A 16,226-nucleotide genomic window follows, 5' to 3' on the forward strand; every position below is an offset into this window, starting at 1 on the left:
CAACGTGAACAGGGCTTAGTTTTATGTTGCACGAACTCGTGGAGAGTCTCCATGGATGGAACCTCATTGCTGGCTACCTTCGGACACCTGGGCAGCTCGGTTACCGTGTGAGTGGCAAGATTCGGTTTAAACTGGTGTTTAATGATTGATTTTTATGAGATTAGCTCTGTCTAGAAGACATGCTGTTATCTAGCTCCTACGAAAAAGTCTACAGCTGGTCAGATCAGTCGTAGCGATCACGCCTAGCATCAGACTCTGTGAATTGAAATCAGTGCCCATCGCTGCAGTGAAGAAATGTGAATTACGGTTACATGGTTTTGCTGACTCTGGTTTGAGTTGCCTTCTGCAGCCATTCCATTCTGAACCAGTAATGGGGGCGATGGGGGAGATTTCCTGCTAGTGAAAAAATCTAAGATACTTGGAAAAACGTCTGCAGAAATTCCGAAAAGCGAATCTTCCCAAGCTGACTTATTATGGTCAGTAAATAAAGAGGTAACAATTCATAGAAAACTCCCAGCTGGATTTATCTATCAAAGCATCACAGAAGGAATTTTGCCTCTTAAATTGTGATGGTCCCCTGTGCAAACAACATCCGATTCCCGCTCCTTTCTGTCTGGATAATATAAATGCACACACCGTAGGATGCTTGGCTTAGTTTCCAGAAGAGAAGTTTAATCTAATTTACATATTCCTAGGTACATTAATAACCAGAATATGCCCAATGAAAAAGTTAAAAGGTAAATTCCCTCCAAGCTCTGCTCAGCTTGGGATTCCAAATAAAAATGAATGCTCGTTATTTCTACATAAAACTAGAGTTAAAAAAGTCGAGGTTCTATGCAGCTAGACATAAAAAGCAACAGCGAGCAGGGCTGTGTGGAGAACGTCCAGGTTCTCCTGGAGAGAGCTGGCGACCGCCACTGTTGCTGTTTTGGAGTCTGAATTGGCAGGAAAAGTGTTAGTAGCACTCAGCACTTCTCCAAAGAACCCTGGAAGCCCATGCCTGCTGTCACGCCTCCTGGGATAGACTTGGCTGGTATTTACACACCTGAACTCAGTCAGGAGGAGTTTATGCACCCACCCGTCAGACAGGTGGGGCGGGAGGTCACACTGCGGAGATCTTAAGACATTCTACAATCAAAGGCTAAGAAAGGAAAGGAAGGCAGCGTGCAGCCTAAAGCTACCCCCTCCGGTAGTGTTGGATCACCGCCACGGGAAGCTAACAGCAACAGGAACCCGCGGGGCACTGCACAATCTCAAGTGAAATGGTTAGGACAACAACCGGACAGCAAGAAGTTGTGGGGAGGGAAAGAATGAATGTAGACATTACGAGACGGGTGGAGGATCAGTAAATCCATGATTTGCCATTTAATGTGTGGGATGAAGTTGACCAGTGATGTATTGTCTGGGGGAGGGGGATGGATAACATGCAGCGCAACCCAATAAGAATGGACTCTGACATCTACGTGAACTAAATTCGTCGTCGTCTAAGGAATCGAATATACATTAACTCTAGGGCCATATACATAATTAACAATATTCACCATCACAGACAGAGTTGCTTTCTCCCCTCTCCCTATCTCGTTACAGATGGCCTGATGGACTGTCACGTTCGCAATCCTCATAGAAACCTGAATCGCAACAGAGCAAACACGCACTCCCCTCTCTGGGACCAGAGTCTCTGGACTAATCTGCATTCATTAGCGGGAAAGAGGGATCCCCACATTCATCCCCTTTTGCAGGGAGCTCCCCTTCCTGGCTGGGAAAATGAGTCTCATTTCACACCCATCAGGATTCTGTGCAGCAGCCTCCTCGCCCACTTCGTGGGAGCCCCATGGGGTCCCCTCTCCAGTCTGTAACGGTTGTCTCCCCCAGAAGAACGTCTTATGTCCCGTAGTGCTCAACGCTGGCACTCCCATGCAATGCGAGTCAGCACAGGGGAAGCTGGGCTCCAGGAGGCTGCCGAGCCCAGCAGTAAGAATTTAGCTACCTCCCTTTGGTAACCGTCTGCAGCAGAGTCCTTCAGCGTGCTCCTTTGGAAACGTGCTCGTACAAGAGAGGGGCAGAGGGACGCCGGCCAGCGGGCTCCATTACTGAGCCTCGGTTATGGCCTGCACCTCAGGGGCCTCTGGCTCGCTGCGCAGGGGGTCGGCTTTGGAGAAATTCATTTCCAGGATGTGTCGCTGGAGATGTCGCACCCACTCCTCCTGGATGGAGAGAGGGCCCTGGAACTCCACCTCGCAGAACCTGCACCCGGGGGAGGGGAAGGGGGAACAATGTCAGACCCTGGATGAGATGCTCATTGAATATTTCTATTATGGCTCCAGTTGGGACCAGCCCCGTTGTTCTGGACACTGCAGCCCAATTCTAAGGAGCAAACAAATGGGGAGAGAGGATGCAGATGTGCGCAGTGCATCGGAGGAGGTTGTTTAATTAACTGTCAAGACTTTGTATTGACTGTCAGGCATCCAGAGAAGCCAATCTCGGGGGAAGCAGCTACCACTGACCTCAGCACCACACAAAGACAGACATGGCCCTTTCTGGAAACCAAACGTTACCTTAAACTCCACACATGGCAAATACTGGGAAGGACCTTAAAGGAAGAGGGGTCCCATAGCCAGGATTGGCTGTGGTTACACAGCATGAAAGGGCTCTAAGACTAAAGGCACTGATGGCAGGCTGAGGGCCAGCTGCTGGCATTAGGAATCACTGTGAAACGCTACACGTAGGTGGGGTCTCTCTGCATGTACTGCACAGTCACTGCCAGGAGTCCATGCCCTCAAAGAGAGAGTGCTGTGGACTGGGTGCCATCCAGCACTCCGGATGGGGGGAGCATGGATCCCTCTCTACAGACATACCTGCACTTCAGGGTGTAGATGTTACCCACGAATTTCACCAAGGATGTCTGCGGAGGCCTGGGGACCAGCGAGGGCACTGGTCTCATCCTGGGTGGTGGCTGGCGAGCTTCCTCCATTTTCTGCTGGAAGTCGCTGGCCGCCTCCTCTCGGGAGAGGGGGGCCTCTGGGGGTTTGGCTTGTCTTCGTTCAAACTCTAGGACAGAAGAGGCATCTTCAGAACACAGCACCATTGGCGGGCACGTGTCACCCAGGCTACAAGCTTGATGCTGAGCTACAAGGGCCTACGGTGCCTCCCCCCTGGCTTCCCATCCCAGGGGACTGGTCGTATGATCCCACCATGGGCGGCGCGTAATGGCTGGGGGGTATGGGGGAGAGNGGGGGGCTGAGAGCAGCAAGTGGGGGTGTGGCCTCGGCCAGAAGAGGCGGGGCAGGGGGCTAGCGTCCCCAAGGGGAAGCTTCATTTGCTGCCATGGATCCCACCACCTCTCACCAACAGGAACGGTGTCATCATGTGGTGGATTGGCTGGGGAGAGAGGACAGGGGAAACAGGATGCCGACTGCCCACCTGTGGGCTCATCCTTCCCTCCCTGGGGGTAGTGCTCTGGACAAGGGTCTCCCAAGCTTTTCCAGCCCACAGCACCCCCAGAGAGACCCCAGGGTAAAGGTGTTTGCATGCTCCTGCTTGGCAGCGAGTTCAGGGGCAATAAGAGGCGGCTCCCAACTCACTGTTGATGTTCTGGCGATGCTCCTCCACCTTCACCAGTGACAGGGGAGAGGTGACCATGGGCCGCTCGCCACCCCCACCACTGCCCCTATCCAGGAGTTTGCTGGGCTCACTGTGCCCCATCTCGCCCACCAGGCTCTTGCTCATGAAGGGCATGGCGCCTGGCTGCAGGCCCAGAGACAGCCTCTTCCCTGTGCTGTCCTGCTCCCGTGAGTGGGAGGAGTTACGGAACTTCTTGGTGAAGGGCCGGCCCCCCTGGATGTAACTGCGATAGGCTCCGGCCTTCTGGGGCCTGTGCTTGATCCACTCGCTCAGCGTCTCGATGGGTGAGCCGTTCACGCACCACTCAGTCACACCAAACTGCCGCAGATGAGCCCGCGCATGGCTGGCCAGTGCCTTGCGGTTCTCAAAGTAGAGGCCACAGAGCTCGCAGCAGGCTTCACTGGCTGGAGACAGAGAGAACAGGGAGTGAAAGCTTGCAGAGGGCCTGGGAAGCACCTCCCAGCAGCTGGAAGGCAGAGAAACACTGGGGTGCTAGGATCCAACAGGAAGGAGTTGCTTGGTCCCTGGCCCTCTCCCCGATCCTCCTCCTCCGCGGGGTCTGTCTGGGGTGGTGGGGGGGTGAGTGAGGGGGCAGCATTTCCATAGGCTGTGGAATCTGCTTTGGAGCTCACCCCTTACTGTCTGTAACCTACAAAATGGCTGGAACTGTCTCGTGACCCAACTCCCCACAATCCTTTGCATCTGCAGAAGGCTGTGGGATGGAGTGGGCTGCATGAAGATTGTTGGCCATCCTGAAGGTCACAGACCACTACCCCAGGCTACCCGGTAGTGAATTGCGTTACTTTGGTTATGTGGTGTCCAGAGACCACTGGCAAAGGTCTTTGTAGTCCACTGAGAGCTGCAGGGGGCTTTCCAGGCCAGGCTGAGTAGGGAGGTGGCTAAACTAATCCTGCTGCCTCTGCCCTGAGGGGGTCTCACTGGATGTTGGTCTGCTCTGCAGCTGGGAGGCTACTTCCCAGTGCGGGTAGATGGACAGGTGCTAGCTCTGCTGAGGCCAGTTCTTACAGCGCTGTGGCCAGGAATAGCAGAGGTGGGCAGCTCTGACTAGCCACCTGGATACATACCAGGTGGTCTGGGCAGGTTTGTATCCAGGTGCTAGTGCGAGCCATCGCCCATGCTACCCCAGCCACACTGCTATTGTTAGCACTCTAGCTTCAGCGGAGCTAGTGCATCTACCTGGGCTGGGAAGCAGCCTCCCAGCTGCAGTATAGATGTACCTGGGGTAAGGGCTCAGAACATCCTCTGGTACCAGACAAGTTGCTCTTATGACGTGGCAGGTTTGTGGCACCAGATCAGAGGCCCACAGCAGTGGACTCCCCAGTCCCTTTACGCTCTCTTGGTTTCTGGGAACGGGGCAGCAATGGAAGAGACAACAAAGCAGGAAGTCTCTCTGCTGGGAAGTGGGAAGGAAAGCGTTAACACCCCAGCAGGGTGCTACCTGTCCCCCTCTCCATGGGATACAGCTCAGCAGGGCTCTCCACCCACCCATCCCTCCCTATAGGATGGGGCCCTGGCATGGCACTCCACTGGGCCCTCTGTGAAGGGACCCAGCTCCTGCAGGTTTCTTTGACTGTCTCCCCTGCCACAATGGAGCCCTGGCACAGCTCTCTGCCTGCCCCCACCCCCACCCCCACTTACATGTGTGTGCCGGCTTGTCATGAGCCGCCTTGGCTTTGAAGGGCAGCTCGGTCTGGATGTAGGTCTTCTGCCTCACTTCACCATGGCCCCCAAGCCGCTCCTCCTGCAGCGGCCGCTTGGTGGAGAGTGGAGTCAGGAAGCCCCCGTGGGATTTGCTGGTGAGTGGTGAGAGCGAGATCTCCCGACTCATGCTGGAACCACTGGGGCTGGGCTTCCCCGTCCTTCCACCCAGCGGAGAGAGGGACATGGCCTGCAGCATTTTCCCAGGGGACTTGAGGGCTGCACCTTCCTCTGCCATCGGCTTGGGGGGCTCAATGCTGGAAGTATGGGGCTCCTTCTTGATCATACAGGGCTTGGACTTCTTCTTGAGGATCTCCCGCAGCGTGTCGATGGGTGAGCCATTGACAGACCACTCGGTCACCCCCATCTGGCGCAGGTGGGACCGGGCATGGCTGGACAGCCCTTTCCGGTTCTCGAAGTACTCCCCACAGAACTCGCATCTGATATCCCTCACGGGGTCAGCGCGGGAGGCTGCAGGGGGCAGAGACAGAGAAGGGAGTGCCTAGAATCCCCAGGCAGCATCCAGCCCCTGGAAGACTCACTGGGCAGTGCAGACTGGCGCACTGACCCCCGTCAACCTGCACGCCACAGAAGCTCTAACTGCAAAGGCCGGCGAGCCACACCTCTGCTATTGCAGCCCTCTATCTCTGTAGCAAGGAGGCACCGGGACAACACGTAGATTAAACATAGCTGCTAATATTCTGCTGCATCTATAATGTGGCGCCTGAGGATCTCAAACCACGCTACCAATACTGTCACCCACCCCACGAGAGGTAAGTGTGATCCCCAATTAACAGATCGGGAAACAACGTGCCCGAAGTGGCCAGTGGCTGAGCTGGGAACGGAACCCAGGAGTCCTGACTCCGTCCCCTGCTGTAGCCAAACACTGATTTGTTCCCCCCCAAGCTCTTGCCTATTATGGCAGGTGGTCACTGAAGTCAAAGTCACCCCACCATGCTAGCAGGAGTGCTGCTGCTCACACTTACAGAGGTTCAGGGGGGACATCTCCTCCCGTGGAGACCAGGTCCTGTTGGATGGATGGGGCTCACCGTGGAGACTCCCAGACATCATCTCTCGCTTGATCTCCATTCTCATTTGGTCTTGTTTCAGTTTCTTCTGAAAAGAGGGAGGGCCCATCCCTGGAAACATCTTCCTGGCTGTTGGGGGAGGGGAGGAGGTAGGAGAGTGTCCCATGGGACTTCCTGGCTGCTGGACCTTTTTGGGCATGGAGGGCACGTGAATCTCTCCTGGGCTGTGAGGCTCCAGCGATCCCATGCTGCCGATGACGGTCTTGGTCATGGCTTTCTGCCCTGGGGCTGGTGGGTTTGTGGTGCCACCCCGGGGCTGAGCTCTGCGCTTGAGGATCTCCCGCAACGTGTCGATTGGGGAGCCGTTGACATACCACTCGGTCACCCCCATCTGGCGCAGGTGGGACCTGGCATGGCTGGACAGCCCCTTCCGGTTTTCGAAGTACTCCCCACAGAACTCGCACCTGATATCCCTCACGGGCTCCGATCCAGAGGCTGAAACAAGGAGGGGAGACGTGCATTTACTGTAGCACCTGACAGGCGCAGCCCTATGCCACTGGGACACTAGCAAGATTATCCCCCCCAACCAGACAGCACAAAGCAAACACGCCACGCGCCAGAGGTCAAGACAATGGCAAAGCTGATCCCAGAACAAACTCAATGAAAGGAATCAAACCATCCAATGATCCCTGGGAAATGCGATAGGCAAGGGCAGTGCAGGGGAGGACAGAGCACACAGGGCAGGCTTTGATGGTGGGGCAGAGAGCAGGCACTCTCGGTGAGCCTAGACACAGTAACCGCAATGGCTGGAGGCCTAGGTAGGAGCTGTGATCCAGGAGACCTGGGAGAATACAGTCATTTCAGTGTCTTCCTTTGTGTGCATGTCCTGCTTGCCCAAGGCTTGAGGTGGGTGTCTGTGTGTGTTGGGTGCGGAGTAAAGGAAGGGGACCTGCAGGCATGCTAGAGCCCGGATGAAGACATTCAAACAAACGTGGAATGTATCTCCTTCCCACAGACACTGGAATGATCTGTCCAGTCAGCCCGGCAACCCTGGTTTGTATCACGCACTGGCTTGCTGTCCACCAAGCAGCTAAACCACATGTGGGGGTCCTTGTCATTTTTGGCTAATCAAAGTGCTGAGCACTCTACCTTCAAATGCAACGTACCCTTAACCCCATCCCCTCTTGGCTTCTGCAGACCTGCCTGCGTGCAGCATGATCCAGGAACCCCTGATTTCTCAGCGTGTGCTTGGAAGGAGCAAGAGGAGTAACACGACGCAGTATATATTTTTTGCCACCATAAGCAAGCTGCAGTCTGAGCCATGCAATCTCCTGGAGGTAAATGCTTAGCGGTGAGTGGGCGCAACTTACACATCGTCTTACAGGCTGCTTGAAAGGGGGAAAGCTTAGCAACCAGTCAGCATTAAATCACCAGCTCATGGAGAAGAGAACGCACAAACCAGCCACAGTCACTGAGCACCCCTCCCCCGTCTGAAGGCGAAAGCAGAACCTGCCTCCTTCTCTGCACCAAGGTAAGGGGAGAATGGAAACAGACACCCCCCTCCCAGGATGGGGACCAGACTCAGGCCAAAGGCCTGATGAATGCTGGCCTGAAATGAAAGGACAAGAGAGGTTGATTCCCCCTCTGCCAAGGACAGACAGGGCAATTTCAACCCAAGATGAAAACACCCAGCACTGGGCTTTCTAGCAGGGTCCAGGCACTGAGTCACCCTGACATCCTGTACAGCTTAGGCCACCGAGTACCCTAGAAAGTGCAGCAGTCCCTGTCTATCGAGCAGCACTGAGAGAGCTCAGGCTGCACAAGGCGACAGGCGTTCTGCAACGTGAGAGCACCAAACAGCCTGGCCTCCCCTCCCTGATCTGGGTGGTCAAGCAGTCAGAACCCGTTTGACTCGAGGATTCCTGAATGGATGGTGCCCAAGCAGGTGCCTGGTGTTACCTTGGAAGGGAAGGGGCTGGGCTCTTTATCTACTCAGGACTGAGGTAGGAACGTGGGGCGTGTGCCTGGCTGAGGAAGGACACAGAAGCTGGCTCAGAAAGTGGTGTGAGAGAGCACTTTATGGGGAAAAGGAAAAGCAAGGGGCGTGCGACCAAGAGCCGTTTATTCTCTGTCATTGCCCTGACACAGAACCCAGGAGTCCTGACTCCCAGTCCCCTGGGCCACGCTCCATCCCAGCACTGGGAACAAAACCCAGGAGTCTTGATGCCCAGTTCCCTGCTTTCGCCAAACAATGGTGAAGGCTCGATAGGGAGTGGCCTCAGGCCTTGCTTAATGTAAACAAGGGGGAGAGGAGGAGGGAAGAGGAGGCGGTGATGAGAGAGAACCTACAGAGGTTGAGTGGAGACATCCCAGCATCTGAAGCCCAGTACGCGCTGGAGGAAAGACCCTGTTTTCTTTGCAGATTGGCCTCAGCTGACAACCTGTGGGTTTGTGGCTTCAGTTTCTTGGATGGTGGAAGGGAGTGAGGCGAGAGGATCGCTGGCTGTTTGCCCAAAGGCCTTGGTGGAGGTGGTTGTTTCATGCCTGTTGCAGGTACAGCTGCTGTGCTCTTTGGGCTGGGTCTGTCCAAGCTCCCAGCCTCCACTAATGATTTTCTCTCACTAGGGAGGAGAGAGGAAAGACGGCTTTTGAAGTCTTCACTTTGGATGAGGTCATTTAAAACATCAATTGGAGAGCCTTTAGCATCTGGATCATTCACTCCCAGGTGTCTCAGGTGGGCTCTAGCATGACTCGATAACCCCTTTCTGGTTTCAAACCAGGCACCACATAACTGGCAGTCAATTTCTTTGCCCGAGTCACTATCTACAGCTGCGGAAAGAAAACACATCGATCATAATACATACGGTCACCGAGGAGAATGTCTTTCAAGCACCAGTTACAACCCAAAAGGGACTTGGTTCAAGTGGCCTGGGTTGTCTCTCCAGTGAAGAGGTTATATGCTGCGTTCTCTAGAGATTTTAAACAGGCAGCCCTAAAGGAAAGGTAAATTATCACGCTGGCCCAGGCAGCATGGCTGCCGCTCCCTGACGGTTATGCTGGAATTCCATCAGAAACCTTGACTTTCAGGGCTTCTCCATCATTTCTGTGTCTCCGTTTACATGTGCCAAACCGCTTTAGAAAGTGGTAGCCAAAGGCTGTGCATAGTAATCGGGGATCAACATTTTATTTTGGGTTCGCTGGCCCGGCAGCAGCCTCTGGAGAATGTTACTGTTCCCGAAAACCTGGGTGTTGGTCCTCCAGCTAAGCAGTCCTTCCCACATTACTTCAATAGCCAATATCCCATGAATCGCTAAATTTAGAGATTAGCGCTTTACACCATTTGAAAGCTGGAACTCCAAAGTGTCAGATGGCATAAGGCTCTAGTTTCAGCGTTAGCTGACCCCAGTGGTACCAGCTGCTACCGTCAGGTCAGATTTAACGTTGGAAAAAGCAAGAAGATAATCAGAATGGAGTGATTTTTAAGTCCAATATTTTGCGACAGGATGGGACTAAAAACAAAGCTTTAGTGTAAGTGCTAAATGCCTGGTGTTCCCTAGCCCCGGTTCTTTGCGATACCAAACCTTAAAAGCATACTGGACACACAGGCTCCGCACGCTAGCTGTGCTCCTTTGACATTGGTACAGAACTGAATACAACCAACTCCAGAGCATTCTCCTTCCCCATCCCTGCTAAGTAGCAAGGAACATCTCAGACCTAATTTTAAACATGATCTGATTTTAAAAAAGGGATTTCATTTTACAAAGTTGGTGACTTCCACAAGGCCATGAATGGCAAGGCTATCCCACAGGTGGCACCAAGAGATTAACGAGGGCTGGGACTTTCTGAGGGAAAGAGCCCTCACTTGAACAACTAAGAGTGAAGACTGGAATGTTGTTACTGAGCACATGCGGAACTGGTGCATGGATCATTACAAGCTCACAAAGTTCATGCACATTTCTGCAGAAAAACTGCCATATGTGCTTATAGTGGCAGTCTCTTCCATGCAAGTCTATGAATGTCAAGCAAGCACATAAGAGGTCAGGTAATGGCAAGCCTCTTGATTTGAAATCTGCACTCAGGTATATGGCTGGCTATTCCCCAGATTGCCCAGCCAGACCCCAGCAGCCTAGGTGAAGGTTAACACAGGGGCCCTAATATCAATGGGAGCACTGCCCACTGCTGTCTCAGTAACTTAGATAACTGAGAAGTCTAGGCCTGGTCGTCGTAACTGGGCTAAGGAAGATTGGGACATGAGGATGCCAGGGCATGAGACAGTCAGAGAAACATGTCAAGCGGACAGTCACTTTCCCAACTGTTTCTTTCAGCAGAATAAGACCAGCAGAATCATCCACATCTAATCAGCCTGGATTCAGGGCTTTAGTGCTCAAGCAAACTAGGCTGTGGAAGAGTTCATTGAGTGATACACAAAGGTCAGTCACCCATTTGGAATGACACAAACCTTGATGAACAATAGAAAGGGGGACTGGGACATGGAACTGTTCGTCTGCAGGGGCCTGGGTAGGATGGCTGGTCTGTGAAAGTCCAGATCCAAATGGACGATAGACAAGACACATCAGCACAAGTAGGACTAATTGTGGCACATCCAGTCCTCACCCTCTGCAGCGAGGTGGCAGAGGCCAAACTCCCTTTAGTGCCAGGGAAGGTCGCTCCAGGTCATTCCCGGGACCCTGGGGAAAGGGGAGTATGCAACAGCTTGTGCTGCTCTGGTCCACTTCCATAGAGAGAGGAGTTCAGTCTAGTCCTGTCAGATCAAAACTAATGTTACTTGAAAAGTAACAGAAGTCGGGCTCTAAACCATACTCTGCTGAGCTTAGATATGGCAGCATTTACAGTGTGTAAAACCATGGGCTGCCCTGACGCAGGAGATCTAGCAAGGAGTGGAGTGCATGTGCTGGAGGAGACTGGGTAATTCGTTGTGTGTATTTAGGACTATTTCCAGTTGCCAATTCCACAAGCAGTCAGCACCCGACGCCTCACCTCTCACTCAGGGTTAACAGACACTGAACTGCTGCAGCCCAGTTTGGACAAGAGCTGCTGAGAAAAATCCACCTGTGCTTTCTATGCAGAACTGAAGAGTCTTCTCAGAACTCAACCACGCCGCGTTGAACAGTCGCTGCACTGACTCAGTCTGGTTTACAGGGTGTCTCAGCTCAGATGTTGTAGAAAAGGAAAGCTAGTTGGTTGGCAAACTAGTTCAGACTAGGATTCCTCCCCGACTGGCTGTTGTACCCAGAATGCCCTTTGCTTCCCAACAGACACAGGGCACTGCAGGGAACAGTTATACAGAGTCTAGGAACAAAGTTGGAAGGCAGCAAGTGGCATCTTACAGGAGGGTGCCCTCTAGGGACTCCCCTCCAGGAATAAGTGGGGTCAGGTGCACGGTTGATAGACTTGCTTAGCCCCCAGAACAGGCCTGGGGAGATGGCTGCTGCACACATGGAGAGAAACAGCAAGATGGACGACCAATTTGGCTGCCCTGGTACAAACACACAGCAAAAGCAGCAGGGGGTCTTTGAGGAGGCGGCCTGCTCCAGTTATCTGGCTGGAGAGAAATGTGGTAGGAGCCGGGGAGCAGTGGAAAGATGCAGGTGTAGCAGGGGCACTTACTTTACCCAGATTTGTTTGGGCAGGGGAGGAGAGAAGGGCGGGGGAGGAAACCCTCACCCGCTAAATCAGAAACAGATGACACTCTCCTTCCACAATGAGCTATGATTAGCACTTATCCTCCAGAGACGGGAAAGGAGCCACACGCTTGTCAGAAAGACCCACGGAATGCAGTCCAGGACCAAGTTGGGACTCACTGCCCTGTGGATGTTTGCAAGGTGTATCCAGATTAGACGGCAGCAGCCCCTATGGGACCTCGCTGGAAAACTGCTGACAGCTACACTGAGTCCCACCCATGGCTGAAAGACAGGAAAGCCCCGCACCCATTCTCCCCACATGACAGCGAAGGGATGCCTTGTAGCAGGTTACCCAACAAGATAGCAGCATCAAGTTTTGGTCAGCAAGTTCCCACACACTCAGCTCTCCTGCCACATATCTAGTGGGAAACACCAAAGGTAAAGAGACTCACTTAGATTTAAGGGCCCTTCCTCCTCGGTCTGCGGCCACTGTGCTTTTGGAGAGCTCTGCAGAGGGCTCAGGGGCAACTTGGGGGTCTTGTCCTCTGGGTGTTTCGGAGGGGGAGATCCTGAGAGCGTGGGTGGCACTTTCTTGAGGAGCGGGGATCCTGGCTGTGAAAGGCTCTTTGAGGAGAAGCCTGGTGGGGACTTGATCGCTTTGTTCACAGGGGGATCTGGCAAGCGGTCGCCTGTCTTGCTGAGAGACAGCAGTGTTGGCCGTGGGGAGCTGCCTGTCCCTTCTTTGGGGGAGCTGGATTTTTTGCTGAGCGTTGGGGACATTGGGCTACTGTCAGGTTTGCCCTTCTGCTTCATCAGTTCATAGAGCAAGTCGATGGGAGCTCCACTGCTCTCGGACTCTGCCACGCCAAGCTGCCGAAGGTGAGAGCGAGCGTGGCTGGACAGGCCTTTGCGGGTCTCAAAGCAGGCGCCACAGACCTCGCATGTCGTGAGGTTTTGAGCTGAAAAAGAAGAGCAGCTGTTAGTGAGTCACAGAGCTTCACAAGGTGCAGCGCACAATCCCTGCATGGCTCATGCCGGGTGCCCTTGTCCTCAGCGCCCGGAAGCAGCCCCCCATCCCAAAGTGCAATTCTAAACTACTTTAACTCCCAAGACTACTTATGCAAATGTAGCTGTCTTCCCTGTTGCCTTGCCACCAATCAGAACCCTGCACTATGAGCACTCGGGGGCAGGGACTGTTTGTCGGCAGAGTGCCTAGCACATTAAGGCCCTAACCAAGGCCTCTGGGTATCAATGCAACCACCAGCAATAAACTGGGAGAAGCTGGGGATAAGGGGGAAGCAGACAAGTCAGGTATGAGTCTAGTGTGATACGGCAGAAAAAGGACAACAGATCTGGGCCATCCCGCTACAGCTGTTAACTATGCTGCTCACCTTGCCCTCCCTTCCCCCTCACAGTTTGTTATTCTTTCATTGTATGGCTTATAGGTTATACTAGAATTCTCAGGCCAGGGACCATGGGTAATGTTTTCAGAAGCACCCATATTCCTTTTCAAAATGGTACCCAGGGGGTTTCTGCTGCCTGTACAGTGCCTGGCCCACTCTGGGACCTACAATAAGGGATATGGGGCAAACTAAGCTGGCACATTGTGTACATTTCTAGGCATCTCATTATCAGCAAACCCACAAACTGGAAGAAACCAAGGGGCTGGAGAGACTCAGTTATGAGGTCAGACTGAGACTGTTTAAGTCAGCCCTAACAAGGACAGAGAAGGGACATACCTGCCTAAAGACATCGGAAAGGTGCAAACACCCAGGACAGAGAGGAATCATTTACACAGCTATTTGGGAGTGATTAACTAACTGGAAGAGATTGGTTAAGGACAGAATTCAGGACAGACACCAGGAAAAGCTTCCTGATGATTCAGCATAAGTAGAAGGTTGCATGATCTGCTATGGAAGGTACTGGACAAAGCCACATTTGGGGTACTGAAGGTATCATGGGAACTATCCTGAGTGGCAGTAGAGTGCAAGATAGTCTAAGAGGCCATGTAATGCTCCATCACGATGCGTGTTGTTTGGCAAATTGTCCATGACTGCTCTGATCACAATAAGGTGCTGTAGTCTGGGACCGCTAGCCTGCAGAGCCACGCTAGAGTACTAAGAACAAGGGTGGCAGTAGTCCCCTCCAATTTATTCATATTAGAGCCAGCCCTTCAGCTCATGGCAAGTTGCCAACATGACTCCTCACCACAGCAACATGTGAGCACTGCCCTGCTCCAAAAGGACCATCTTTCATTCTATCATCCCACGGACCGAATAGGCACAGAGGCCTGGCCTGCCAGCTCCATTCCTTTCCTTTCTCAGTTTTGAATGAAGACGGATTGCAATAGAAGAGCCCAATGGTGCTAATCCAGTGATTTTAAGAGAGACTACTTGAAAACTCCACCTGTTGCCCAAGGCAGACTAACACCACAGAGAGTCTCTTTCTGCCAAGTTATGATGAGGATGGAAGAAGTTTGAACTGCAAGTACCTTCCCACATCAATGACAATTCCCCATAATTCTAGGCAACAGGGAAACAGCCAAGAGCAAGGAGTTTTCATTTATTTTTAACATGACTTGCTGTCTATTAAATCACAAACAGGTAGGAATAAAAGCAGGAATGTGGGGTCTGGATAATCAGGAACAGAAGCCAATAAAGCCCTTGTCTGGTTCTTAATCCTTGGAGCAGAGACCATCCTTCCTAAAGTTTTGGAAAGTGACTGGCACGCAGTGGGTGCGATCACCAATAAATCATCATAATCGAGTTCTTCCTTTACGGATATCTTCCCATTTTGTCACGCCCACTGGCTTGCTATTGGAGGGCCACTCTTGTGCGCTTGTTCATAACTGCAAGATGCCTTGTAAGTGATGGATTTGGGCAATAATTTGTTCATGTAGGGAATAAAAAAAAGCTTATTTTTTTCCAATGAAAATGACATGCAACAAAGAACAACAAAACAAGGCTCCCAGGATTCCTCTGAAGTAGCTGAGGAAAGTGCCTCCCCCTCAGCAGGAGAGGCCAGCTGCAACGGAGCCAAATTACAGAATGAAGTTGAGTCATAATCAGAAAAGCACTCACTTTTGGAATCCTGGGAGTCTGGCTTGTTTCCAGGAGCTTCCGGAGATAGTTTGGTCCCTATTCTGTTTGGAGTTTGATCCAATTGCCCGGCTGGAGTACTCTTCTTTGGGATGGGTGGTGACCCCACTTCCATGGCAACCATTTCTTCCTCCTCAGAGGCCATAACTGCCAGGGAGAGAAGGAAACATTCAGTCCGAGCTGTAAACAGTAAAGCATTAATGAAACTCACTCAAGGGGAGCAGTGAATAAAGGTTAAACCATTCCACATTTGATTAAAATGCCCTATAAGTTACTCATTAGCTCCATGTTATCAGCCAGGCACCAAGAATGGAAGTGAAAAAATACCCCAGTCAATACTATCCATTAATGGAAAAACAAGTTTGTAATAGGTAGGTTTACAGCAAACAGATGCTTTTGGACCTGGGTCATTAAGAGAATAGGAACTATAGCTCACGGATGCAAATGCAGGGGTTAAGTCATCACTGCACAGGAATATACAGAAATTCTCAGTGTAAGCTTCCCGTGCTATCAGCAGTGACTCAGGGAACAAAGAGTGGTATGAAATGATGGTATTCGTCACACCGCGCAAAACACATTCCATATCTTCTGGTCTCTAGACTGATAGGACCAATGAGCCTCAGCCATGGATCACGACACCACCGAGCCTGGCATCGTACAAACACAAAACAAAAAGAGGGTCCCTGACCATTTCTCTGCGGCTAGTGAGTTGTTAGTTTACAGAGCATCACTGATGTCCATAGAGTTTTACTGTCAAGCCAACAGGTCCTGGCCCTGAGGAAATTACAAGCTTGCCAACACTTCCTACCGTGTGTAGCATTTACTATCAGGACATCAATAGGACTGTTCCTAGCACAAGGACTATACTTAGTAGTGTTTACATTACCTGGTTAAAAGAACAGGAGTACTTGTGGCACCTTAGAGACTAACAAATTTATTTGAACATAAGCTTTCGTGGGCTACGGCTCACTTCTTCGGATGCATGTAGTGGAAAATACAGTAGGAAGATATATATATACATACATACATATACATATATATATATATATACACACACACACACACAGAACATGAAGCAATGGGTGTTACTATACACACTATAAGGAGAGTGATCAATT

At 52.0% G+C, this 16,226-nt stretch overlaps 1 protein-coding gene across 7 annotated transcripts in view; it reads right to left on the bottom strand.

Moving 5' to 3' along the window:
* Positions 1-505: 505 nt before the first annotated feature.
* The window catches only part of WIZ (WIZ zinc finger), a 140,581-nt gene continuing 124,860 nt past the window's right edge, over positions 506-16,226 (bottom strand). For 5 of the 7 annotated variants that reach the window (XM_034793314.1, XM_034793313.1, XM_034793317.1 and 2 more), the window contains 8 exons: positions 15,091-15,255; positions 12,463-12,969; positions 8,718-9,197; positions 6,327-6,863; positions 5,281-5,811; positions 3,582-4,025; positions 2,856-3,048; positions 506-2,244 (listed from right to left, as the gene is read on the bottom strand). In XM_034793314.1, the coding sequence (XP_034649205.1) occupies positions 2,088-2,244; positions 2,856-3,048; positions 3,582-4,025; positions 5,281-5,811; positions 6,327-6,863; positions 8,718-9,197; positions 12,463-12,969; positions 15,091-15,255 (3,014 nt within the window). In that variant the 3' untranslated portion in view covers positions 506-2,087. The remainder of the gene's footprint in view (positions 2,245-2,855; positions 3,049-3,581; positions 4,026-5,280; positions 5,812-6,326; positions 6,864-8,717; positions 9,198-12,462; positions 12,970-15,090; positions 15,256-16,226) is intronic. The other 2 variants (XM_034793316.1, XM_034793315.1) reach the window with 2 other exon arrangements.

The sequence above is a fragment of the Trachemys scripta genome, chromosome 17 (genome assembly GCF_013100865.1).
Source record: "Trachemys scripta elegans isolate TJP31775 chromosome 17, CAS_Tse_1.0, whole genome shotgun sequence".
NCBI classification, from domain to species: Eukaryota; Metazoa; Chordata; order Testudines; family Emydidae; genus Trachemys; species Trachemys scripta.